Genomic DNA, 1,592 nt, shown 5'->3' with positions numbered 1-1,592 from the left:
CTTAACTGGCTCTTCTCCTGCCCCTGCCTCATCTCAAGGCTCCATAGTGCATGGGCTGCTCCTCCGCCCAGACCGAGCCCTGGCCAAGTCCAGCTCCAACGGCTCTCTGTTCTGAAGCCGTCTTTGCTGGCCCCAGGGGGGAAACGAGTCCCTGCTGGCAGGCCTCCTCCCGAGCTCCCCGAGGGCGGGCAGGTCTCCGGACCCTTGGTGGCTAGTGCCTAGCAGTTGCCGGGCACCTGTCCACTGGGCTCTGCGGAGCCGGACGGGGAGCGCAGGAAGGGCCTGTCTCATCTGTCACCCCGGTGCCTGTGAGGACCGGGCACCAAGCCTCACCCGCACGTGCCTGCTGAGGAGAGGGCAGGGGCATCTAATGACCAGGCGCTCTGAGGACAGCTGGCAGGCTGTTCCTAAGGACACCTGGTTGGGGCTGACTGATACCCCCAGTGTCTCTGACTGAGACAGCACACCCCCACGGGGAGAGGCCCCTCTTCCAACGTGTACAGAAGAGCACACGGAAGGGCTCACGTGCTCAAAACCCATCTTGGCCCTGCACCACGGATGCACATTCCATCCAGGTCAAGGACTCGCGGCGCCCACCTTCTGATCTCCCCAGACTGATGTCTCAAGTGACCAGCCTCACTCCAGAGACCCAGTGTCCCTGACTACAGACCTGCTCCTAGACTCGCAACAGAAGTGGCCCAATTACCTATGACCGACTCTACCGTGTCGCTGGTGGGATAGAAGGGCAGAGCATTTGCATTCATGCCAGGGACGCTGCTGGTGCCAGCGGGGCTAGGGGGAGTGGCTGCTAGGCTGGAGGTGATGCTGGAAGAGATGCTTGAGGTGAGGGGGCTGCCCACGGGGAGGATGCCCAGCATGTCCTGCAACGAGAGTGAAGAGAAGATGGAGTTGGACACCCACGGAGGCCGTGGCCAGGAGCTGGCGGCAGGGGCTGGCTGGGCAGATGGGAAGGGTGCGTCCCAGCTCTTGGCTTGTTCCCTCAACACCCTCCTAGGGGGCTGGAGAAGAAGATGTGTGGCCTGAAGATTGTAGGCCCCTTCGCCCCTACAACCCTGAAGTAGGGAAGGGGGAAGCAAGTTTAGCGCCCAGCTTGTTCAATGAGTTTTTTGACTAATGAGTCCAGGTGGTGAGGGGCTCCAGGGCCTGACCCCCCCCACGCCCTCTGGATTTGGGGCCCCACCTTGATCTTGCTCTCAGTCTGTAGAGAAAGTGGTGCCCGGAGCTCCCTGAAGAAGCCTCCTGGCGTTCTGGGCCTGTCCTGTCTGCAGCAGGTGCCAGAAGGGGGAGGCGGGGGCTGAGGGCTCTATACCTGTTTGGGCTGAAGCAGAGGCTGCTCTTGACTCCTGGGCTCTAGTGAGTGGGGTTTTAACTTGGCCTGAGAGAAAAGTCAGGGAGCAGGAGATGAATGTGGTGCTAGGAGACCTCCTGAGCCCAAGAGTCCTCCCAAGCATCAGCCTGTGGAGGCTGCAGGGACCAGGGGCGAGGAGACACGAGGCGCTGTTGCGTGGCCCCTTCACTCACACGCACTCTCCGTCCCTCCCCTGGGGACCGGGGGCGCTGCTCCTCTCCTC

The 1,592-nt window shown here is 62.1% G+C and overlaps 1 protein-coding gene across 1 annotated transcript in view; it reads right to left on the bottom strand.

The window, feature by feature from the left end:
• UNK (unkempt family zinc finger) overlaps nt 1–1,592 on the bottom strand; it is a 35,604-nt gene that overhangs the window by 7,602 nt on the left and 26,410 nt on the right. Inside the window, exons 10-11 of the mRNA XM_010856504.1 lie at nt 1,331–1,396; nt 707–881 (exon numbers count right to left, since the gene is read on the bottom strand). Of these exons, the coding sequence (XP_010854806.1) occupies nt 707–881; nt 1,331–1,396 (241 nt within the window). The remainder of the gene's footprint in view (nt 1–706; nt 882–1,330; nt 1,397–1,592) is intronic.

This window comes from Bison bison, unplaced genomic scaffold (genome assembly GCF_000754665.1).
Source record: "Bison bison bison isolate TAMUID 2011002044 unplaced genomic scaffold, Bison_UMD1.0 scf7180017864371, whole genome shotgun sequence".
NCBI classification, from domain to species: Eukaryota; Metazoa; Chordata; class Mammalia; order Artiodactyla; family Bovidae; genus Bison; species Bison bison.
Note: the sequence above shows the minus strand (reverse complement) of the source record. Positions and strands in the feature narration are given on the sequence as shown.